The sequence below is a fragment of the Vigna radiata genome, chromosome 7 (genome assembly GCF_000741045.1).
Source record: "Vigna radiata var. radiata cultivar VC1973A chromosome 7, Vradiata_ver6, whole genome shotgun sequence".
Taxonomy (NCBI): domain Eukaryota; kingdom Viridiplantae; phylum Streptophyta; class Magnoliopsida; order Fabales; family Fabaceae; genus Vigna; species Vigna radiata.
Genome location: NC_028357.1, coordinates 25,063,208 through 25,087,775, shown reverse-complemented (window position 1 = coordinate 25,087,775; position 24,568 = coordinate 25,063,208). Strand labels below are relative to the sequence as shown.

The following is a 24,568-nucleotide window of genomic DNA, read 5'->3' as shown; positions in this document are numbered from 1 at the left end:
TTTTCCTACATGGTTAAATGAAAACTTCCCACATTAGGCTGACAATGCACAACAAAATGCACATTACACACACAATTGTTTTTCTTCTTCAACGAATAACAGAGAAAACAAATTAAACTAAAACTAAAAAATTACCTTGCTCAACGAACCACAGAGAATCACCTTTCTTCTTCAACGAACCACCTCAACGAATCACCTCAACGAATCACAAAGAAATCCCTTTCTTTCACGAACCAAACGCAAAAAACGAACACATGAGCCACGAAAATACACGCGCAGATGAACCACGAACCAAACGGAAAGAAAGCATAGCAACACCAACACGAACCCTAACTGATTTTGAGTACCAATTTCATTCTAGATTAAGGAGGAAGCAGTTTCATCCTAGATCACTTAACACATGTCAAGCAATCACACGTGTCAAGAGAGAGGCAGCACAACAGTTAACACACGTGGACAAAGACGTTAGACACATCAGCAGATTTTTAACGCCGTTAGTTTTGGAAGACTAAAACCAAAGCTTCCAAAAGATTGAGGACTAAATTGTACCTTATTTTGAAAGAGGGACTAAAACAAAAAAGGCCAATAGTTGAGGTACTAAAAACATATTTAACCTTTTTTTTTAAATTTGTACAAAATAATCATTACACTAACTTTTATCAAAATTATTTTTTTTATTAGATAATAAAAAAATTACTCCTACCAATAAAATTCTTAAACTATAATATTCCATAAGTCTTAAAATTTCACTAAGAAAATATATTTAGAGGAGGTTATTTTGCGAAGATTATAAATATCCACCACAAATTAACATGGTTTAGGATGATTTTAGTGAATTGTCCAAAAGCTAATAACAATGGAGGTTCTAATTCCTTTTTGAAGAGGTTTATATCCTACATAAATTATAATATATTTTTTCCTTTTACTTTTTTCTTTCCCTTAATATTTTTCAATTCCTTCCAAGATTTTTGACTGACTGAAACTTCTCTTCAAAACAAAATCCTAAAACTTTTCCCCAAATCAAGACCTTAAGAACATATTTATCATTACAAATTTCTGCAACCATGACTTCCTCTACTTACTTTACCTCTGCTGCCACGCCTTCATAACGAGGCGAGTTTGGTTGCCGAGGTCGTAACCTCTTCAGCTCCATCCTAGAAAGAAAACTTTAATCTTTGGAAACAAAGAATGATTACATTCCTTGAATCATGTCATATTGCATTTGGGATATTGTGGAAAACTAAAATTTCATACCTTTGAACAATGAAGGAATGGCCATAGCCAGAAGCTTTTGGTTAGACTATAAAAAATCAAGGTATCTCATAAACTTCAAAGCCAAAAATATACTAACATGTGCTTTATATTGAGATGTATTTGAAGAGATATAGCATAAGAGTGCCAAGGATATGTGGGACGTAGTGACTGCCACATATGAAGAGGACAAAGAAAATGAGATAGCAAAGCATCTCAAAAGATTCAAGTTGATATGAAGATAAAGACAAAGAGATCAACTTATGTCTAATGGCTGATCCAACATGCGATATGTCAGATGACTCTGACAATAAGGTTGACTTCGATGATCTCTACTCTATGGTTGAAGCATAGGATGAATAAATGTTTAACTCTTCTAAGTTAGCATATTCATATAAAAAATAAGAAAACAATATAAAAATGTGTCAAAGGAAAATGAGTTTCTGAAAATTGATTTAACATCATTTGAAGATGATATAATGTCTTTACAACAAGAAGTTAAAAGTTTTAAAGGAAGATTTAATGCTTTAAACATAGAAAACGAAAATCTTATTTTAGATAATAAAAAGCTTAAAGAGAACATAACTACTACGACTGAAATTATTGAAAGTGTAGAACAACTTAAGTAAGAAAATGACACTCTACTCAAGGTATTAGACATAATGTATGACGACAACAAATGCTTAGACATGGCAATAAAAAGTATCAAATATCCTCGTCATAGAACATGCTTAGGCTTTGATGATAAATCTGTTAGTCATTCATGCTCAACAATGTTTATTAGATTTGTTAAAGGAAAAAAAAAAGCCTTTAATGTTAAGTCCAATTTTGAAAAGAAAAGGACAAGTAAAACTAACAAAGTTGGACACAACTCTATATGGGTACCAAAGAATCAAATTATTTCTCTTGTAGACTTAATGGATACTAGAAGAGAAACTCCTACCATGATGCCAGAAAAATGGATACTCACTTATCATAAAGGAAGAAAGGTCTACATTCCAAAACCTAAAGATGAAGAAAAAAGAAGTGATGGTAACTCCTTTAGGGACTTCCATCCAATGAAGTATCAACTTAAACTAAGGCTAAGAAAGAGAAGTTGAATAAGGGCTTTTAATAAAAAGCTCTTTTCTTTCTAAGTCTTAGAAGGATTCTCTTTGCTAAATACATTTGTATTGTTTTGTAGGCCTTAAATAAAGGTTGAAGACCATGACCAATCAACTAAAGAAGCTTAGTGAGCTAAAAGGAAGCAAAGGAGTCAAAAGAAGAGAAGAAAGGAGTTTTTTTCGGAATGACAGCATGGCTTTCGGATTCCAAATACAAAGGCAGGATGACTTCCGGATTGCTCAAGTCGCCCAGCCACCATCACCTCACGCTTAGCCATCGTAAGCCAAAATTCTTCTTTTAAGCAAATTTTTAATATGGCTTTAGTGAAATGTGCACTCCAAGCTTATTAGCTTCTCTAGCACACTTCATTTTTTATTTTCAATTGCATTGCAAGTCAAAAATGGAGACCTCTTTTCATCTATAAAAGAAAGGCTCTCTCCTTTGTAAAATCTAACTTGGAAATATAGTAAAGTGTTGTTGAGATTTCTCCAACCCTATTCTCTGAGTTCAAACTTCTGTGTGTTTATCCAACACTCTTTCCTCTAACTTCCTTTCCTATTAGAAGACCTTCTAAGCTTGAGAGACTTCAAACACTCAACATACATTCACGGAACCTTCCATCGAACACCTGGTGTGCATCGCATTCTTCATTCTTCCATTTAATTCGTTGCGTCATTCTTCGAGTTGGAGTTGTTTGAGCATGGAGCTTAGACTTGCTCCATTCACCTGAACTTCCTCGACCTAGGGAATGATTCCAAAGAGAACTCCTAGAGTTCGCCGTTTGCTGATTCCAAAGTGAATTCACCTGAACTTTCTCGACCTAGGGAATGATTCCAAAGAGAACTCCTAGAGAACGCCGCTCGAAGATTCCAAAGTAAACTCTCACCTGAGCCTCATCGACCTAGGGAACGATTCCAAAGTGAACTCCTAGAGTCCGCCGCTCTGTGCAGAGAAGAATGAAGACTTAAAGCGCATCGAAAATAGACTTCCTAATACAACGTGAGCGACCTGTCTTAAGCTCATAATAATCCATGCACACCTCTTCCAATAAAGATCTTGCTTGGGCTTAGGGGACTTGTGTACTATATGAAATATATTGGTCGGTGTTACAATGAGAATTAACTTACCGATAGGGGTAGCCGATCGGTCGAGGCAACTTCTCTAGGTAATTAATAGAGTCGTCAAAATGGGTCACACCCGCGAGCCAACCCGGCTCATCACGGGTTCGGACCGGGTTGGGTTTGAAAAAATTGAACTTTTTTTATGCGGGTCAGATTTCAACCCGGCTCATGCGGGTTGAACCCGTGGTGTGTCGAGTTGGCCTGCCAACCCACCTATCTAATTTTATTTTTTTAATTTATTATTTTATTTATGAAATCCTAAAAAATAAAATACTCTCTTCACTCACTGTGTATACCAAAAAAGTAACCTTTACTCTCACAGAACTTGCTCTCATTTACGGTGCTGTCACTCTCACTTCTTCACTGAAATTCTTCAAGGAGCAGGGTTTTTGTATGCTTTTTGTGTTTGTTTTTGGATGACATTTGAATTATATTGTACTTTTTATTATTATTTTGAATTGTCTTCAGTTTAACATCATTTTTTGGAGTGAAATTTGTTTAAATTTGAATATAGAAAGTTTGTAATTTTTTTACTTAAAAAAAAAAACTCTAATTAAATGGGCTAGTGAGCCAACCCGTTTACCCACCAAGCCGTGGTGGGTCGAGCCGGGTTCAGATTTTTCTGGCTCCCTAATAAATGAGCCAGGTTGGGTTGGCTCACTAAGTGACCAACCCGTGGTGGGCCGGGCCGGGTCGAGTCGGGTTATTCGTTTTAACAGCTCTAGTAATTAAAGTCTAATTAAGAGTGCAACGGTCATTTATGGACAATTAGCAAGTATATTAGCAGACATTAATGGTTTGACTGCCCTATCAAATATGAGTGCCCTATAAAATATGACTATATGACATTAATATATGAATATACAACATTAATGACTTTATTGTGGTATCAAATATGAATATACGACATTAATGGTTTGATTGTCGTATCAAATATGAATATTCAACATTAAAGATTAATAATAGGCTTGATTGTTATAAGCCCTATAAATATATTATTAACGTTCAGGTAAAGACATATTTTTCTATCCTAATAAAGTAAAATTCTCTTTATGAATTATATCTGACTTAAACGTCAAAGTGTCTTCTATAGGTCAACAACCCGTTGATGTGGATTGCGTTCTTGAAAATGATTGGACAATTAGAACATAGTAGAGGAAAAAAAGACAACTGATCATCAAACCTTTTCAACCAATACATTTACCAAAAAGAACAATGCTATACTCTTAATCTTTAACACGAGATTTACTAATAGAATTTTAAAATGTAAGTTTAGCTAATGTATTAATTAATTTTTTCTTTCTAAAGGTTATCTCTAGGTCTCAAAGAACTTATGTACTTAAATAAAGAAGGACCCTAAAATAAGTTATAATATCGTGTATATTTTTTTTATTTTTTACACATTCAAATATTAAATTACATTTTTTTTTTCAAAAATTAACTGGATAACACACCTCACACACTTTCACATATCAATTAATCATTTATATATCTTTAAAGAAATTTAAATATTAACGTACATGAAAAAGAAAAAAAAAAGAAAAAACATTCCAAATTTAGGACAAACTAGGAGAGACAAAGCTTTTGTTTGGAGTCCCACTTCCACTCTAACCAATTCTCATTGGAAATTAATTCTATAAGATTTTATTACACTTTTATAATAATTTTCCACCTTCCATACGCCAATTCCAAACATCTTGGACCATCGAGGACCCAATAGGCATGGCATACCTAATATTTCACGAAAATCCCTTAAATATAATATAAAAGTTTTCAAAAGTTATTTAAATTTTATCTTCTAAGGATTTTTTACTATTCGACATACGTAATATTTCACGAAAATCCCTTGATTTTTTTATAAAAGTTTTCAAAATGTTATTTAACCATACATACATATATATATATATATATATATATATATATATATATATATATTTAATATTCATTTTAATTTCTATATTTATTATTTTTATTTAAAATAGTTTTCGAATTTAGTCGAGATTCAAAGTGATAATTTTTTTTAACATTTGTTTAATTTAATTCTCTTTGCTGAAAAACGAAAAACTAATTAACAAAAGTGACGAAAGGACAAAATAGATATTAAGTCATATATAATTAAATACAAATTTATTTTAAAAGTCAATTTGAGATTGAATTAAATTTAAAGTTAATTTTATAACATAATATCAATTTATATTAAGTAAGATTTATTTTTTGTTCGATTTATGGTGACACATGCTATTATTAAAAAATTTATTGTTTGTTGAATTTTTATTACATTATTTCAAATATTAGTCTTTTATATATGTTTAAGTGAGAGAGACGAAGGAGAAAAGGTTGAGAGGAATGAAGGAGGTGAGTAAGGGTTTGGGGTTTCTTTTTTTTAGTTTTGAGAATGAAAATTATTAAAATAAGGCAAGTGTTTCTGATTTTTTTTCAATTGAGACTAGAGTAGGGATAACAGAGAAAAGGTTGGAGTGAAAGAGATGAAAGAGAAAAGGTTGAGAGGGATGAGAGAGGTGGGTAAGAGTTTAAGGGTTTTTTTATTTTTTTAGTTTTAAGAATGAAAATTATTAAAATATCCTTAACCTTAAAATTCAGAATTCATGATATAAGGATAGTTTTGTCTACTGAAACCCGGTACACATTGCTAAAATGTACCAACTGAAAAACAGGCGTACGCAAGTTAGCAAACCCCTATATATATATATATATATATATATATATATATATATATATATATATATATATATATATATATATATATATATATATATTTATTTTGAACTTGTAAACTATATGAAATAGTATAAGTATCAAAACACTAACTTACTCTCTTATATCCACAAATACTTACATAAAATTCATTCGATTTTTAAATATAATACTTTGTTACGTAGAAAATTCTATTAAGAAACATGTAAACATTAATTATGTTTTTGAATAAGTGAATTGAAAGAGCATCTGCTTGGTGATTTTGTTAGCTGGTATAAAGTTTTAACGAAACTTGATCTGATCTGATATTGTGCCCACAGAGAATTCCAAAACAACAAAACAGATTTTGTTTTGGTCATTAGAAGAAAATTAGTACTAAACTATGAATTAGGTCATGAATTAAGCCCCCACCACAATCACTTTCTTGTTCTCAAAGCATGCTTCCTTTTTCCTATATGCTCAATTATCTTCCTCCCCTCTCTCTTCATATCACAACAAATACTTGCTAGCCCACCTAATCTTTTTAGGCATTCCATTCCTCATACATTTTCGGATCTTAATTTTTCTTCAACAACTTCCCCAGTTTTAACCTTTTACAAACTAAACAATTCTATATAAAATTTCTATATGTTCGGCCTAGTTTGTTACTTGATAGGTCACTTCTATTTTTTTTACACTTTGCCAACCTAGACAAAATCTAAAGGAATTGGGCTCAGCCCTTATGTTTCTTTTTTTCCTTTTTCTAATTATGATATATATTTTGTGTGTTTGTGTGTTGGTTCTCTTTTGGAGATATTTGGTACCAGATTTTTTTTTTCCATATTCGGATCATGATTTCAAAGAATAACTGGTTGATAAAAGATAGGGTTAAATATATTTTTAGTCCCTATACTTTGGGACGATTTTGGTTTTAATCCCTTTTATAAACTAAGGTACAGTTTGGTTCTTTAACTTTAAAAAACTCTGGTTTTAGTCTTTTTTGCCAAAATTTTTTAACTTTATTTGCTGTTTCAAACACGTTTCATTATAGCATTTAGATTGTTTACATTGTTTGACATATTTTTGCTTCAATGTTAACTGAAAAACCTAAAATATAGAGAATAAAAACTTATTTAACCCTAAAAGATAGTGTTACCTTCATCTACATAAGTTTTTAAAAAATTATAAAGAATAATATATTTATATGGTTCATGATTGATACTATAATTTTTTGGATTACTATTTAACAATAATAAATAGTAAATTTTATTTCAAAAATTTATATATATATATATATATATATATATATATATTTATTTATTAGTTAAATATAATATTTTATTATTAAAAAGGATTAATTTTTTTTATTAAAATTTATATTTTATCTCGAAATAGTTATATTGATACATTGTCGACTTAATTATTCTTCTCAGGAAGCGTGACTGTTCACAATTCTTAAACAACATGGTTTCTGAAAATACTATTTTTTTTTTTAAAAAAAAAAAAATCAAACAAGAGAAGCATATTTTTCAAAGCTTGGATTTTGACGACATTAAAAGCTTTCCTTCAACCAAACACTCGTAGTGAAGATAGTGATGTTTTACCATTTCAAATAATAGGTCAAAGTCCAATTTGTTTTTGCTATATTTTTATATTGATTTTAGAATGTATTCTAGAATATATTGATTTTTATTTTAAATACATTAAAAATAATTTAATATATATGTATTGTAAAAATATAATAGAAATATAAAGAATTCAAATTCAATATAATTTCTTTTNCAGCATTAATTGAGTTGATATTTAAAACCTAAACCAACAGTTCAAAGCTGCTTAAAACCAAAATGATGTTTACTAAAGGGAAAGTTGATGTTGATGTATTACATATGTTGTTTTATCTCCATTAAATTTCCCAACATAATTAATTAGTGGCTTTTTGACTTTCATTTTCCATTGGATCATTCATACAAATGCTGGGCAATGATTTTAATCGCATCTTAACTGTTTAATTTGAAGCTAATTACAACTTTACTAGTTTGACAATGGCGGAATAATCATATTTTTTCTCATTCACAAACCGTTGCCAAACACCTTCTGACACAGTTTATGATTGAACTTTTGTCCACTACTCTTTCACCTTATTTTATTCATTATTTCGCCTTTCTGTTTAATCATACTCCCCTTTATAGCACTTCCATAATCTAAACATTTTTATTTTTAGAGACATAATATCTTACTTCACATGAAAAAAATAGTATGAAAAAAACAAATAAAGTAATCATCACATTAATAATTCTTTTCTAAAGATGATGGGTGTAAAAGGACAATTAGTTTATCCACTAGTGGAAAAACGCTGATTAACGTCGGTTATTTTGGACTTTTAACATCTATAAAATAACTGACGTCATTTCCGGTGACGTCAATGGGACGTCAGACATGAATATAACCGACGTCTAGGAGTAGGACTAGCTGGACATCGGGAGTAGGACTAACTGGACGTCTAAAGACATTATATAGACGTCGGTCTGAGCAATAATCGACGTCGAAAATGACACTAACTAACGTGTAAAAGGTACTATAGACGTCAGTATATACATTAACCGATGTCTAATCCAGTGGTTGTGTTTTAATGCAGTTTTGTTCCCGTCTTTGGATAGTCTAGTAGCACCATCTCCTTTTGCTAGTTTATCCCAAAAAAAGCTTGCGCCTTTTGAATTTCTTATGGGTTGTTTCAACCCAAAACCGAACCTGGGTAGTTGCTTAGTTCCATTTTCATCCGCAACGATCCAAAGTCGTTTTTGGGTTGAAACGACCAAAAGAAATTCACAAGACGCCGCTTTTTCTGGAAGGAGGCAACTAGCAAATGGAGAATGTGTTATTACGTTACCCCAAGAAAGGAACAAAACTGCACTAAAACATAACACAAAGAAAACAAATTTTAATCAGTTGAACCAGAAGATAATCGACGAAAGACTAAACAAAGTTTAAACAGTAAGCATAAAAAAAAACCACGCACCTGGGATGCAATGTCGCAAGAGAGAAAAAGGAGAGAAGGAAGACGATAAAGATATCATAAACAACAATAGAATGCCGCAAGAGAGAAAAAGAAGAGGTGTCGCAAGCGAGAAAAAGAAGAGGTGCCGCCAGAGAAAAAGGAGAAGAGGAAAACGATATCAGAAACTGAATGCCGCGAAGAGTTTGCGGTTTATTTAAAATGAAATTGGGCGTCGGTTTCTCCAGAAAGCAACGTCTACAATCACCTAGACGTCAGTTATCTCACTAATATGACGTCCAAGTTAACATTTAAACTGACTTTTTGAATACCCATCAGACGTGGTTTCAAGGGGAGCCGAAATCTAGGAAGCTGAACCGATTGACGTTTGATTTCCTGTCAGGGATGTTCACGACAGTTGTGATGGGGCACCGACATCTATAATAACGTAGACGTCGGTGCCCTTCTAGCCGACATCTAAGGCCCTCGAGTTTGGTGAACATAATTAATTACAGGCACATAGACGTCGCTTCCCCTCAATACCGACGTCTAAATTGAAGAATTTTTTGTCTTCCCACCTTCCAGACAGGCCTTAGACGTCTCCTTTTGACTACGTGACGTCTAAGCGCATGGAAATTAGGTGAAGAACATTAATTGCAACCCAGTAGATGTCGGCTCCCGTTAACACTGACGTCACTGGACTGTCTTCTCACCTACCTCAGGCCATTAGACGTCGGTTTGTGGCCGTTGGGACGTCTACAATATCATAGACGTCGCCTTACCTTAAAATCGACGTCTAATTTACCAAGCTATTTACGATAATGTCACCGTCCACTCATATACGTCGGGTTACCAATAAACCAACGTCTTCTGGGTGATGTTAAACAGCATTTTTGCACTAATAATCTTGCCAACAAAATTTATTTTTGAAATAAAGTAGGCTTTATTAATAATCATGCATTATGGAAAGGTATTTTCTTAATTGAGTTCATTAAGTTTAAATATTATTAGTCATTTAAAATTATTTGCAAACATGCCTATATTTCTCGTTTTTCTCATTTTCAGCTGTTAAAAGATGCGACCCTCTCATTAATGCGCTTGTTCGGGGAAATTATTTTATTTCTGTGATTTAACTTTTTTTTTTAAACAAATAATATTTAAAGGCTTTATATTTATATCTCTAATATTTTTATTAATATTTTTATCATAAAGTAAGACATAATTAATACATCATATTATATATATATATATATATATATATATATATATATATATATATATATATATATATATATATATATATATATATATATAATAGTTATTCTGATAAAGGAAAATCTGAGTGTGGTTCTTGTTGTTAGAAGCTTCCTGATTCCTTCCTTTCTTTTGTTGACTTGTGAGGGAAAATGTTCGGGCGGCTACAGAATCATATCCTCGATTTTCATAGTTTTCCACGAATTGCCAATTAAATAATTTGAAAATTTTGAACTTTTAAATTAAATATTATTTTCTCTTTTATTGCATTATTCGCCATGCTTACTTTTTACTTTTCTTTCTTCTTATTCTTTTGTTATTTCTTTTTCATTCACACCCCCATTACGCTTTCCGTGTATTCATTTAAAGAATGTAATTATATTTTTAATTTTACAAAATATAAATCGTAAAGTTTAGTGTATATTTTTTTTTTTATTTCTAAGTTTCTCATTTACTCGTGTTAATACTAGCAAATATTTAATGCAGAATTAAAAAATATCTACTCAATTTTATTTCATGCAATTAACATAATTTATAGTAAATGGGTATCAAATTTTCTCTATTTTAGGAAAAATATGATTTGCTAGTATATTAGTCAAGATTTTTGACTAGTTGTTTAAACTCATAAAAAACTACTCTGGTAGTCATAATTCATGAACTATATTTGTGCTTCATAATTCTTAGAATATTCCTGAACTATTTTTCAACAAAAAGTCGTAGCTATACGAATTACTCGTTTATTTAAGCATAAAACCCTTTTGGATACAAACATGCACCTCAATATCTGTCATGAACACACGTTTCTGAATTCTGTTATGTAATAGGACACTGCAATGATAATTCTTTTATTGCTTAATTAAGCTTTATTTTTAAAAATTATTCTTACGCTATCATTATTTACTTAGCTAATATATTAAAAAAAAATCATAGAAAATTAGGGTAAGAAAAGAAATTAATGTTTATTGAACATGCAACATATAAGAACCTGATGGTACAGTTGCATTCACTGTAAAAAGGTATCTAGCAGAGAGAGAGAGAGAGAGAAGGAAAAGGAAAAGAAGAGTATGAAGTTAAGTGTTTGAAGATTTGTGAAAGAGAGTGATTCTGTGATCAGAGAGCCTTGACTTGTATGCAGCATTCTTGTATTCCCGCCATGTCAATTCTCTGTACAAACTCTCTTCTTCTTTGGACACCAGTGAAGGTAAAGGAGCAATTTTTTCCTCCAAACTTGGCCCTCCAAAATAGATCATTGACAACCTTGACAACGTTGAATCAGCCAATACCCTGTGCTTAACACTCTTAAACCTCCCATTACTCATAACCTGACCATGCATTATCATGCTTGCATCAGTCTTTTATGTATAAAATCAAAATGAAGTAAAATTGAGTGATTTTGAGTTTGAAGATGTATGTACCTGCAAGAGGTCACCAACATTGATAAAAAAGGAAGAATGGTCAGGTGGGATTGAAGCCCAAGTCCCATCTGGGAGACAGATTTGCAGTCCTGATGTGTTGTTGGATCTCAGGACAGATAATATCTGTGGGTCTGTGTGCTCTCCAAACCCAATCAAATTTCGTCCACTCAGTGCAATCTCCTCTTTCAGCTCTCCACACGATGGATACCTATTCACCCTAAAACATGAATCACTTCTCTCCTCTCTTATCATTCTGCTAAACACATTCTTCCTTCTCCCTAACCCCAACCCTTCACCCATTTCTTCCAACACTTCACAGCATATCTTCTTCATTTCCCCTATGTACTCCTCCACGCACAACCTTAACAAAACCATCAAAAACCTTCTTACATACACTTTTATTTCTTCATCATTGTCAAAATCATAATAAATATTTTTAGCATTTTACAACGTTCACATATAGTAAACGACGACAGAAGAAAAAAAAACAAGAAAATAAAACACAAACCAGGGGACTCTGTTCTAAAAAGCTTTATGAGTTACCTCAAAGATTCCGGGTTTTGGTTAAAAAGTTGAACGGTTTTGGGGGAGACGATATCGGGGTTGGTGCTGAGGAGTAAGTACTCGACCCAACCCATGTCACCGTTTGTGCCAATTCTCTTGCTTCCATAGCCAAAAGGGTCGGGAGGACCAGCCTTGTCTTTTTGGGACTGGCTTTGCGTGAAGAACTTTAGAGCTTCATTTTCCAAACGCGTTATCACCTCCAATGGAATGCCATGGTTGACCAACTTGAACAGACCAATCTCTTGGCATGCCTTCACCATGATTGTCTTGGCATCAGGGTGTGAGAGATCAACCTCAGGAACCTCCGTGAACATGGAGGAGGGGTTGCATGTCTTGGCAAGAAACAACTCGTTTAGTGCAGATTGGTTCGAAAGAACAACCATGGTGTTCTTACTGTTGCTAATGGCAGCTGCCTGAAAAAACGAACAAACTGAGAAAAGTGTTTCTGTGTGAGAGAGAGGAACGGTGTAGAGAGGGGTTTAAATGGTGAGAATGGGAATGAGGATTGAATGCATGAAAAGGGTGAAGGAAAGAGAGGCGTTACGAACTATAGAGACAGCCTTTTCCCTCTCATTGTCGTCGTCGCATTTATACTATCGACCCAGACATGTAAAGTTATTGTCTTTTTTCTTCGTTTTTTCAGAAAAAATAAAACTCACGTTTCTGTTTTATTTTTTTATTTTTATACTGCATTTGATATTTTAACAATCCTTATTAATATTTTTTTTACAAGAAAATACCTGTCATCATTGATGTGTTTGAATTTATTTAAAAAAAGATAATGATATTTAGACAACATTTTTTTGACCATATTTAAACATTGATTACGTGTCAATCTGTGATTGGTCAAATATTACTCCACAATCAATAATAATAATCACAAACATTATTGTGGGATAATTTTTGACCCATCACAGATTGACACGTAATCAATGTTCAAATATTGTCAAAAAAATGTTGTCTATGTATCATTATCCTTAAAAAAAAATATGTGAAACAGATCAATCACAAACTATATGTTTGCAGTGTCAAAAAGTTGTAAAAAAAGAATTGTTAAATTAATTTTTTTCTTTTATACTATATAAACAAAGACACAATATTACATATATACTGTTCATATTTAATGAAATTGTTCTAATCTTCCCCTTCTTGTTATTTTCTTTTAATTTCTCTACAACAATTCTTTTAAATTATATATATAACTATACATGAATTTAAAAAGAAAAAAAGAATAAAATCGATATAATTTACTTATGCCCCTAAATAAATTTTAGAGGAAATAATTGATATGCATTTATTATTATCCGTAAATAACAGTTATATATGTATTTATAAAAGAGTGAAATGCGAATTGTATTATATATATTTATGAGTATCCATTTTCAAAAAGTATTAAAATAAAAATTTAATTTGTATTTTATTAAATTAAAATTAGAAGTAATTTATATTTTATTAGGTTAAATTTAATTAAAAATAAATTTTAATTTATATTTAATTTAATTTATAATATATATTTTATTTTTTTTTGTATTTTTGCTTTAAAAATTTATAAAATATATTTTTTAAAATATTTATGAATATATTTATATACTATAAATTTTAAAATATTTTAAAATATTTTTTTAAATGAGTATCCGACACTATCTATATCTAATCTAATCCAATCCATTCTCATCATTGTCATTTATATGTTAAATATGAATAATTGTTCTTTAATTACATGAACTCAGAACCTATTTTAATTATCAGAAAATCACACTTTTTTTTCATGTTTTTACGTTTAATTTCTCTAATACTTTCTCCTTTAGAATACCACTACAATAAAGTTTTATAGTTTATATTGACTCAAATAAAAAAGTTGGAGTGAAATGTAAAAAAAAAAAACAAAAACTCGCACATTAAATCTTATTTGATGTAATAAATTGAGTTAATTACTAGCAGCTTAATGATTACCCGAGATTACTATATAGCACAATAATATTTTATAATGCAGATTGAAGTCTTTCAGTTGCCTATATTTATTTTTCAATTTTGTAGTAAGCAAATTTATTGGCCTATTAGAATTACATATTTGTAATGTGCGTATTTAAGAAACTATATCAATGTGATTAAAACAAAATATACAATATAAGACAACATACATTAATGGTTAATAATTTTTCTACCAGTGGTAGAAGACAACATACATTAATGGTTAGTAAGATATTAATGTATGTTAATGAAAAACTTTTCGAGGTCTAAAGAGACTTCATGAGGTATAAGGAGTATTTGATAAGTAATTGAACATGACATGCTAAAGAACAATAAAGGGTTCACTAATTAAGGATTAATAAGACTTAAAAATAAAAATAAAATATTTGTTTCAAGTAATTGATCGGTCTATTCTGAAAAGAATTTTTATTTTAAAAAAGTATCTAGAAAGATATCTGAAATTTAATAAAAAAGAAATATCAACGATCTCCAATAGTAAGGAGACAGTAACTTCAGGCGCTTCCTTGTGAGTTTGAAATAATTTGAAAAAAATTTAGAGAATTGGACTACTTTGAATGTCTGATGACAATTGTGAATAAGTGCACTTATGATAATAAATAACTGAAGTAATAATTATTGAAAAGATATTAGATCTTTTGCACCAAAATTTAATTTTTTTTATGTGTTTTAGAAGGATAAAATTACATTGATGCTGTTTCACTTGAGAAAATGCAAAGTTTATTATTGGTGCATGAACTAAAATTTAAACAGCCATAATTTGAGCAATAAGTGTTGAAGGCTTCTACTAATACACATTCTAATGATTTTAAAAGCAGATGAAGAGGAAGACAAGGTGATGAAGATTTTAACAACAATTTTTATGACGTAGCAAAAATTTACTCAATATCAATTCGAAACAATTTTCTCCAATATTCATATAAAAAAATGAATTGATTTTAGAAACTGTCATAATATATTTAGATGACGTAAATTTTTGCTACGTTATAAAATATGTAGACTTATTATAACGTACAAAACTATGTACGTCATAGTTCGTTTTTGTACGTCATAAAATATGATTTTTGTACTAGTGTATTTTGAAGTTGGTTCATTCAAACTTATGCAATCCAATAAAACCATTTTTCAATGGAAGTAAAAAATGTTTAATTACTTCAATTGATCATTTTTCCAGGAAAATATGAGTTTATGTTTTATAGGAGAACTCAAAAGCTTTTGGTGTATTTAAAAATTTCAAAGCAAAAGTTGAAAAAGAATTATTAAAAGCCATTAAAAGATTTTTGAAGATATCACGGTGGAGAATACTATTCATATGAGTTTAATATCTTTTTTAAGAACATGACATTAGGAAAGATCGTATGACTGCTTCTATACTACAACAAAATAGTGTATCACTAAAGGGGAAACATAGAAAAATTATCAACATGGTGAGAAGTTTGATAGCACAAACGCAAGTTTTAAAGACACTTTTACAAGAAGTTGAGAATTGGAGTGTTCATGTTTTGAACAAAAATCAAACTTTCGATGTTCAAAACATGACCCCTGAAGAGGCTTGGAGTGGAAGAAAACCCGTCATAGATTATTTCAAAATTTTCGGTGTTGCCTATGCCCATATTCCATAAGAGAAGTGAAAAAACTTGATGATAAAGGAGAAAAATGCATTTTTCTTAGTGTTAATGAGTAATCAAACTGTACAAATTGTGCAATCCTATTACCTAGAAAATTTTAATTAGTGATAATGGGGTGTTTGATATCAATTCTAGAATTTGGATGCAGAAAAGTTGAATAACAGTACAAACTAATTTTGATGGAGATAATGATTTTTATAAAGACAGTAAAGAACCAATAATGTAAGTATAAAGTGATCAACAAGCAACGAAATTAACAAATAAGCCTCCTTGACGCAACATGAGGAGATTTAAATGAATCGAGAATTTTTTTCATAGAGGAAATTACTCATTTTTATTTTGTGGATTATGGTCCATAATCTTTAAGATATTAGTCAAAGAAGAAAAATGGAGAAAGAAAATGGATAATGAAATCAGTTCCATTGAAAAGAATGAACTTAGAAGCTATGTTATCTTCTTGAAGTTATAAAAACATTGGTAAAAATGGATTTTTAAAACCAAGTTAAACAAAGATGGTGGTGTGGACAAGTACAAAGCACACTTGGTAGCAAACGAGTGTAATAAGGAGTACAAGGTTAATTATATAGAAGTATTTTCTCCCATTGCAAGACATGACTCAACTTGTTTGGTGGTTGAATTAATAACACAATATTCTTGGCTAATCTTGATAGAGATAATGATTTTTATAAAGAAAGGGAACAACCAATAATGTAAGTACAAAGTGATCAACAAACAACCGAATTAACAAATGAGCCTCCTTGACGCAACATGAAGAGATTTGCATGAATGGAGAATTCTTTTTGTAGAAGAAATTACTCGTTTTTATTTTCTGGATTACGATCCATAATATTTGAGATAATAATCAAAGAAGAAAAGTGGAGAAAGAAAATGGATGATGAAATCAGTTCCATTGAAAAGAATGAACTTGGAAGCTATGCGATCTACTTGAAGTTATAAAAACCATTGGTGAAAATGGCTTTTTAAAACCAAGTTAAACAAAGATGGTGGTGTGGGATAGTAAAAAGCACACTTGGTAGCAAACGAGTACAATAAGGAGTACAAGGTTGATTATATAGAAGTATTTTCTCCCGTTGCAAGACATGACTCAACCTGTTTGGTGGTTGAATTAACAACACAATATTCCTAGCTAATCTTCCAATTAGATGTGAAATCATCATTCTTGCATGGATATTTAGAAGAACATATCTTTATTAATCAACCCCAGATATGTTAAGGTTGGATATGACAACAAGGTGTATAGATGAAAAAAGCTCTTTATGGGCTAAAGCAAGCCCCGAGAGCTTGGTATAATCGCATTAAGAATTAGTTTCTAAATATTGGATTTGTTATATGTTTTTATGAGCACATATTGTTTGTTAAAGTGGGAGAGAAAGGAAAAATGATAATATTATAGTTATATATTGATGATCTTATATATCCCTAAGAAATTGTGTTGCCATGTTTATTGAATTCAAGAAGTCCATCTTGAATGAATTTGAAATGTCTAATATGAATTTGGTGTATTAATTTTTGGGCATAGAAGTGAATTAATCAAAATATGGATTTTTCTATCTTATAAGAAATATGCAAGAGAATTTCTGAACAGGTTGCAAATTAAGGATTAGGTTTAAACCCTCGGATGGTCCTCATATTTGTATAGGAATCTCAATTGGATCCTCAGATTTGCTATTGTCTCAATCGGGTCATAATATTTGTAAAATTGAGTCAATTTTACCCTATCCGTTAAGTTGTCCCAGACGCTGTTAACTTGAGCTGAGCTGTATTTTTTTTATGACGTGGCATATTGTGCATTAAATTGAATGGGTGATGTGTTTTAGAATCATTAAATCCATGTGGCGACGGTGCTTCTTCTACCCTCCAACCACTGATCACCTTTCACCTCTTCCGCTCCTCCGCCCAAGTTGCTTCCTTCCTACTCCCACCCTCAAACCCTCACTCCCAAAACACACACCCTTTCTCCTTCTCAAACTAAAAAACGCTGCCATCGGGGCGCGTTTGTTGAACTCCTCTTCTCCTCCACCGACAGAGCGCCTCATCTCCATCGCCGCTTACACTCTCTCATTCTTTAACTCCCTCTAGTACGATCGTTACCTACTGGCGTAGTACCCCAAGCTCCCCGTCCTCTTCGATCCAATCGTCTCCTTCCTTGCCTTCGATAGATCCATCCTCGACGATGTCGCCGGATGCCGTCACCTTGCACACGATGTCACCGATGCCTTCACCAACCATCAAGACATTGTTCGAACGTCTCCTCATCAGCCCCAAAATGCAAGAATGGAGCATAACCACCTGAAATTGTGAGACCGAACACAAAATCAAACCCCAAATCAAACCCTAACCCCAAAACGTAATGCCTATCTGCAGAACCATAAGAGAAAACAAAACCCCGTGCCGCGAAGACACCATTATCATGATGCCAATCGCACTGCAAGAAAGGAGGTCACGCCTGGCCACCGAAACCTGCCTCTCCTTCTTGTGAAAGCGCTCTAGAACGAAGAAGAATAAATGTGTTTTGCAGGGTTTAACAACAACAAAGAAAAGGGAGAATGATGTCTCTCCTCCCTACCAAGACGAATCTGAACTAGAACCAACAGAAGAAGGAACCCTCCCTGTACAGGGATCTTGCACGAGACACAGGAAAGAAACAAAAGGGTTTGTCCGCGAACCACAACAACAAAGTTTAGGGAAGCAGCAAAGTTTAAGGAAAAGAATGTAAAAAAAATAAATTCCTTCTAGATTAGATTAAACATACATCTTTGATGATATTAAAACATTGCATTTATATGTTTTCCATTTAATTTTGATCATTCAACGCACAACGTCCCAACAATGGCGTTTTTTAGTTTGAAAGGGAGACATAGTGCGTGTCTGGGAGTGAGGGTTTGAGGGTGGGAGTGGGAAGGAAGCAGCTTGGGCAGAGGAGCGGAATAGGTGAAAGGTGATCAGTGGTTGAAGGGAAGAAGAAGCACCATCGCCATGTGGATTTGATGATTCTAAAACACATCACCCCTTCAATTTAATGCATAATGCCACACCATAAAAAAAACACAGTTCAGCTCAAGTTAACGGCTTTTGGGACAACTTAACGGATAGGGTAAAATTGGCTCAATTTTAAAAATATTACGACCCAATTGAGACAGTTGCAAATATGAGGACCCTACTGAGATTTCCATACAAATATGAGGACCATCCAAGGGTTTAAACATGATATAATATTACTACTGTAACATTTCACTGATTAGCGCCAACTTCGTGAAGGAATCCATTATTAGACGCTTAAGCGCCAACGCTGAGGGGAGAAAAAAGAACCGCGCCTACCGCTGAGCACCAGATCCAGTACGTTGCGATGGACTTCTCAGAAACAGCACTGCCAAACGCTTGGGCATGAACACTATGCGTCCCATTTAAGTTCCACACCTACCGTTGAGCGGTGAAATCAGCGTTGAGCGCTGTAGTTGGGCTTGGGCCAATTTCTGTAATTTTTCACAGTTTATAAATAAAACTTGTGCGATCCTTAGGGTAATATTTTGGCAGAGAAAGACGTTAGAACACTTTCTACACTCCTTGGAGGCGGCTTTTGGATGCGGAAACTCCCATCTACCAAATCTAGGGTTTATATTTTCATTCTTTCCATTCAATTCATCTAGTTTCACCATGACAATGGTGAAATAAAATTTTTGTTGTTGGGGAACGATGTAATCCGTTTGAAACTCTCTTATATCGAAGTTCTTATTTTATTCATAAACTTTCGTTATCAATAGTTTCTTCTCTGAGCTTAAAGCTTGCATTGTTTAACTTATTCAGTGTCATGATCATTGATTTTGTCGATATGGGAACGTAAGGGGAAATCTAGACATGAGAAGAATTCTCTTGATTATGAAATATTACCTAGGAGTAGGAATAGGACGGTCAACTACTTTAAGCTTCTGTCATTAATGCATGACTAATTACTAGGGAGACTAGGAATAGTAAACTAGTAATTGGGAATAGGCTCTCTTCACCGAGGAATCGGGTTTAGAGTAAATTAGAAAGTTGCATAAACATTGATAACAAAGTTGAATTTAATAAGAATAGTAGATATAGGAGGGTGAATTAGGATGAAACCGTAAACCCCAACAACTCCATTAATACATATCTTTATCTGTCAATTAATCAAATATTGCATTTGCATGTTTATTTTCATTTTGCATTACAAACCCTAAATTCAATCTTTATCAAGTTTTATGAAATCAATTTAGATGAACGTCTAGGCCTAAGAGTCCCGTGGGAAAAGATATTCGGACTTACCGTCTATTTATTACTTGCGTAAACCCCAACAACTCCATTAATACATATCTTTATCTATCAATTGATCAAACATTTCATTTGCATGTTTATTTTCGTTTTGCATTACAAACCTTAAATTCAATCTTTATCAAGTTTGCTGAAATCAATTCAGATGAACTTCTAGGCCTAAGAGTCCCTTGGGAAACGATATTCGGACTTACAGTCTATTTATTACTTGATACGATCTGGTACACTTGCCACGGTGTTAACAAGTTTTTAGCGTCGTTGTCGGGGACTCATTGGCTTAACTTTTCTAGTAGTGTGAATTTGATTAAATTTGACTTGATTTTTTTTATTTTTGTTTTTGTTTTTATTTCTTTTTATAAAAGTTCTTTTTAGGGTTTTTGTTTCTAGTGTATGTAGGAGGCAATTCACACTAGAAGCAAGAAAAATCAACTTCTTCTTGAAGGATTGAGTGACAAGAGGGGGAAGAAAGTCAGAAGACCATCTAGAGAATTATTCCCCTCTCCTGAAAGACTTGTACAACCCTCACCGGAGGTATGTACTCAAAACATAAAAGAATGGCAGAAGAAGCTCCTCCTAGACGCACTCTTACAGACGCATCTAATGTGGTTGGCCCTGTACACTTTAATAGTATTGCCATGCCAAGGGAAAACACATTGAACATGGTGATGAATCCTGCATTGATGCACCTGGTGCAGAGCAACCAGTTTCATGACTGTCAAATGAAAGTCCATATGATCACATCACGACATTCAACGAGATATGCAACGCAGTAAAGATGAATGGAGTGTCTGATGATAGGATCAAACTTAGCTTGTTTCCTTTTTGATTGGGAGGCAATGCTAAGTTATGGCTTAATTCCTTTCCAGAAGGAAGTTTTACGACATGGGAGGCTGTGATGACTAAATTTCTGACTAAATATTTCCTACAGTCCAAAATCAACCAAGGAAAGTTGGAGATTTCCTCCTCTAGATAGGGTATGGAGGAAATCCTAGGGCAGGCATGGGACAAATTCAAAGGTTTGCTGAGAAAGACGCCTGTACATGGGTTTGATAAGACAACTTTGGTTCTTGCGTTCCTTGGTGGTCTTGGTATGCAATCCACGCTTATGTTGAACACCGCAGCTGGAGGTAGTATTAAGAATAAGACTACTGAGGCAGCTTATGAGCTTATAGAGAATATGGCGGCTAGTAACGATGAGATGAACTGTGAAAGTGCTGATATTATCCAACAGCATGAAGCTTCACTGTCACAATATTATGATGTTATATTGGAGTAGAATAAGATGATCACTCAATAGTTGGAGACAATTATACAGAAACTTTCTTTACTGCCACAGGAAATTAGAAAAAATTCAAGAATTCAAAAGCAGCCACAAGTCATGTTGTTTAGGATAAATGCAGATTCTGAAGAGCTTTTTCAGTAGGTTATTAATAGAAGTGTACTTTATATTAAAAGCTTGGAGGACATGAACACTAGATTGGAAGATCATGGGTGTGAGAGGAATGTGAGAAGTGCTGCAAGGGAAAAATGTGAGACTGTTGTTACTAAGAGTGGTAGAGTGCTAAAGGAGAGAAAAATTGAGAAAAGAGAGAAAGAAAAAGAGAACGAAGAAAAGAAGAGTGATCAGAGGGAGAAAAGAAAGGAAGAAGAAAGTGTGATGAGTAAAAAAAATGAGAGTTGAGGGAGAAATAAAGAAAGAAGAGGTTGAAAAATTAAAAGAAAGAGAGTTTGAAAAGGTCCTCCCTTATCCTAAGATATATTCAAGGAAGGAAAAAGAAAAACATTTTGAGCGATTTATGGAGATTTTTAAGAAGCTGGAAATCACCATATATAGTTTTCTGAGGCTCTTCAGCAAATGCCATCATATGCGAAATTCTTGAAAGAACTTCTCATGAAGAAAAGAAAGTATATTGAGAAGGAAACTATTGAGGTGCAAGGCAATTGTAGTGTGATCATACAAAAGATGTTACCTTCTAAATTGCAAGATCCAGGGAGTTTTACCATTCCATGTACCATAGGGGAGTTAAAAGTTGGAAAGGCTTTGATTGACTTGGGAGCTAGCATTAATTTAATGCTCTATGTTCAAGAGAATTAAAGGATTGTAACTTAAGCCGACAAGGATGACTCTTCAATTGGCGGATAGATCTCTCAAATATCCATATGGAGTGGCTGAAGATGTAATAGTAAAGGTGGATAAATTTTTGTTTCCAGTGAATTTTGTCAAAATGGAGATGGAGGAGAATGGAGATGCGCCTCTGGTTCTTGGAAGACCATTTATGAAGACGGCCAGGATCGTGATTGATGTAGAGAGTGGCAAAGTTAAAGTCAGAGTGCAAGATGAAGAAGTGGATTTTGACGTGTTTCAAGCAATGTTAAATCCTAAAGATGATAAAGCATGCTTTCAAGTAGACATTGTGGATGAACTCTGTATGATGCAAGGGACTAGGGTACGTGATGCATCTTCATTGGAAAGAACTCTTATTGATGAATGTGAAGATTTGACTGAAGAAAAGGAAAAATTGATTGAAGGATGTGTTAGGGATTTGGTGGCATCAAAATAAATTTCAACAGAAAAGTGTAGTTTTGAAAAAATTGAGTCTGAGGAGAAAGTTAAAGAAAGTAAGATTGAGTTGAAAGAGTTACTACCTCATTTGAAGTATGTGTTCTTAGAAGATAATGGAGGAAAGCCAGACATTATTAGCAATTCATTATCTCTAGAAGAAGAAGAGAAGTTAGTGGGCGTTTTGAAAGCTAATGTGTTATAGGGTGGTCAATTTTAGATCTTAAAGGTATAAGTCCCACATATTGAATGCATAGAATTCTTATGGAGGATGATTATAGGCCAGTAGCTCAACCACAGAGGAGACTTAATCCTGTTATGAAAGAGGTGGTGAGGAAGGAAGTATTGAAGCTTTTAGAAGTCAGTATCATTTACCCAACTTCTGATAGTAAATGGGTAAGTCCAGTGTAGGTGGTTCCAAAGAAAGGAAGGATGATGGTGATCTATAATGAAAAAAATGAGCTTATTCGTACAAGGACAAATACTGGGTGGCGGATGTGCATTGATTACAGGAAATTGAGTACAACCACTAGGAAGGATCACTTTTCCTTGCCTTTAATGGATCAGATGTTAGAAAGATTGGCTGGACAAGCTTATTATTGCTTCCTAGATGGGTATTCTGGATATAATCAGATTGTGGTGGACCCTGAAGATCAGGAAAAGACAACCTTTACATATCCTTTTGGTGTATTTGCTTATAGAAAAATGCCATTTGGACTATGTAATGCCCCAGCCACATTTCAGAGGTGTATGCAGGCAATCTTTGCAGATTTTATGGAGAAAAGTATAGAAGTTTTCATGGATGATTTTTCAGTATTTGGAGATTCCTTTCAGAGGTGTCTCATCAACCTGGATGTTGTTCTCAAAAGATGTGTTCAAACAAATCTTGTTTTGAATTGGGAAAGTGTCATTTCATGGTGATCAAAGGGATTGTTTTGGGACATAAGATTTCATCCAGGGGGATTGAAGTGGATAAAGCAAAAGTGGAGGCTATTGAAAAACTTCCACCACCTATGAATGTAAAAGGAATTCGGAGTTTCTTGGGCCATGCTGGGTTTTATCGAAGATTTATTACAGACTTCTCAAAGATTGCTAAGCCTTTAAGTAATTTTCTTGTTAAGGACACACCATTTGTGATGAGTAAAGAATGTGTACAAGCTTTTAATGTTCTGAAGAAAAGTTTGATTTCTGCTCCCGTGATTGTGGCTCCAGATTCGAGTAAAGACTTTGAGCTTATGTGTGATGCTAGTGATTATGCCATAGGTGTTGTGTTGGGCCAAAGAAGGGAAAAGGTGTTTCATGCCATTTACTATGCTTATAAAGTCTTGAATGAAGCTTAATTGAATTATGGCACCACGGAAAAGGAATTTTTGGCCATAGTTTATGCATTGGAGAAGTTTAGATCTTATCTCATTGGATCTAAAATGATTATCTATACTGATCATTCGGCCATAAAGTATTTGTTGATAAAGCCAAATTCAAAGCCACGGTTAATTAGATGAGTGCTTTTGTTACAAGAGTTTGATGTGGAGATTCGTGATAAAAAGGAAAGTGAGAATTTAATTGCTGATCATTTATCTCGGCTAATCAACAAAGAAGTTACAAGCAAGGAGAAGGAAATCTGGGAGTCTTTTTCGAACGAAACCCTCTTGTATATTCAGTAGAGGCCTTGGTTTGCTGAT

At 33.0% G+C, this 24,568-nt stretch overlaps 1 protein-coding gene across 1 annotated transcript; it reads right to left on the bottom strand.

The window, feature by feature from the left end:
• Positions 1 to 11,366: 11,366 nt before the first annotated feature.
• On the bottom strand, positions 11,367 to 12,931 carry LOC106768011 (gibberellin 2-beta-dioxygenase-like). Its single transcript, XM_014652976.2, has 3 exons — positions 12,375 to 12,931; positions 11,832 to 12,192; positions 11,367 to 11,738 (listed from the first exon to the last, which is right to left on the bottom strand). Exons 1-3 carry the CDS (start codon positions 12,776 to 12,778, stop codon positions 11,487 to 11,489), a joined length of 1,017 nt encoding a protein of 338 aa, XP_014508462.1. The 5' UTR covers positions 12,779 to 12,931; the 3' UTR covers positions 11,367 to 11,486.
• Positions 12,932 to 24,568: the final 11,637 nt, after the last annotated feature.

Coding starts and splice junctions, on each gene's coding strand:
- LOC106768011 (XM_014652976.2), bottom strand. CDS start 12,778: ATGGTTGTTCTTTCGAACCAATCTGCACTAAACGAGTTGTTTCTTGCC. Junction 12,193..12,374: donor CAAAACCCGGAATCTTTGAG/GTAACTCATAAA, acceptor GGTTTTGTTAAG/GTTGTGCGTGGAGGAGTACA. Junction 11,739..11,831: donor ATGTTGGTGACCTCTTGCAG/GTACATACATCT, acceptor ATGCATGGTCAG/GTTATGAGTAATGGGAGGTT.